Source organism: Atta cephalotes (assembly GCF_000143395.1).
Source record: "Atta cephalotes unplaced genomic scaffold scaffold00002, whole genome shotgun sequence".
Lineage (NCBI taxonomy): Eukaryota > Metazoa > Arthropoda > Insecta > Hymenoptera > Formicidae > Atta > Atta cephalotes.
Genome location: NW_012130066.1, coordinates 3,503,964 through 3,505,436, shown reverse-complemented (window position 1 = coordinate 3,505,436; position 1,473 = coordinate 3,503,964). Strand labels below are relative to the sequence as shown.

General features: G+C 21.3%; 1 protein-coding gene across 1 annotated transcript in view; it reads right to left on the bottom strand.

Annotated features, from left to right (window-relative positions):
• Positions 1–781: 781 nt before the first annotated feature.
• LOC105620298 (ras-related protein Rab-11A) overlaps positions 782–1,473 on the bottom strand; it is a 14,250-nt gene continuing 13,558 nt past the window's right edge. The window contains exon 4 of the mRNA XM_012201805.1: positions 782–1,176. Coding sequence (XP_012057195.1) covers positions 1,040–1,176 — 137 coding nt within the window. The 3' untranslated portion in view covers positions 782–1,039. The remainder of the gene's footprint in view (positions 1,177–1,473) is intronic.

Sequence of the window (1,473 nt, the reverse complement as noted above, 5' to 3'; positions counted from 1 at the left end):
TATATATATATATATATATATATATATATATAAAATTATATATTAAATATAGCACTAATAATATTAGTGAAAAAATTTTGTATACAAAAAATTAGTATTTAACAAATGTATTAAAGATATTCCATCTAGATATTTTGAAGTATTTAATAATTTAAAAGTAAGCTGTTATAGAAAAATTTGCAACATATTTATTGTTGAACACAAACTGATTTTATAAACTATTTGTGATCTAATGATGTAGAATAATGATATTCGAAAGTCATTGGGTCCTTTTAATAACAAATTCTTTAACCAATTCAAAGCCAATATTTTTTTTATTTTCTTTTCTTTCATTAAAAGTTATTATCTTTATTATTATCTTTCTTATCGATATTCCAATTTTCAATGTTTTTATATGTAAGTCTCACATTAAAATTCTTAAAATTATTTGAAGAATATAGTTTTATTATTCATTTGTTCTTGAAATTTGATTCACAAATATTTTTTATTTTCGAACATTAGTAATTCAAAAAAAACATTGACTTGACATATCCATTGAGAAAATATCAATTTTGAATTAATCAATATATTAAAAAGACATCTAGTTATTTTGAAATAAGATCTTATGTAGATTCTAAATCTATAATACAATCCATTGAAGAAAAAAACTTAAATATTTTAATTATTTTAGAAAATTATGTGTAAGAGACTTTGTAATTATATGTACATGACAGAAATAAACAATTTCAATATGGTCAACAGTAGAATATAAATTATTGGAATGAAAGAAACATGATAGAAGTGTCTTTAGTAATATTTAATTTTGATATATGTTAAAATTAACTCAATTTACAATCAAGTTAACATTAATAATATAATAAACTAACCATATAGTTTCCTTATATTAATCTATCCTATTATACAAATGATCATTCCAGAAACTTTTTACTGCATCATAAACGAAATCTTTTCCGTTAGAAATTAAATATTATCCCCAACTGTACTTCCATGATATTCATACTGTATATATGTGTACACACATTTTAAGCAACAAGGTGAGTCACTGGCAGCACTGCTTACGCACTCCCTCAGCATTCATCGTTGGTTTGACTTCAATTTGTTCTACATTTTGTGGCCGGATTGTATCACCTTCAGGTGGGTCTCGTATCTGTTTTTGCGATACGATTCTGTATATTTCTGTAAAAACAAAAAATTTTTATTAAATGAAACAATAAAATATGCATGTTTATCATACAATAAATATTAACTCTGATACAGGCAAGTATTTATCTTAATAAAGTGTAATATATATTTAGATATTGAAAAAATATTTAAAAATTATATTACAAGTATTTTAATGCAAATATTATGAAAAACATACAATTTTAATTTTATTGTAATATTTTTAATTTCCACTATCGCAAAATGAAAAAATTCTATATTTTAATACCAAAAATTATAGCACATATATATATATATATATATATATATATA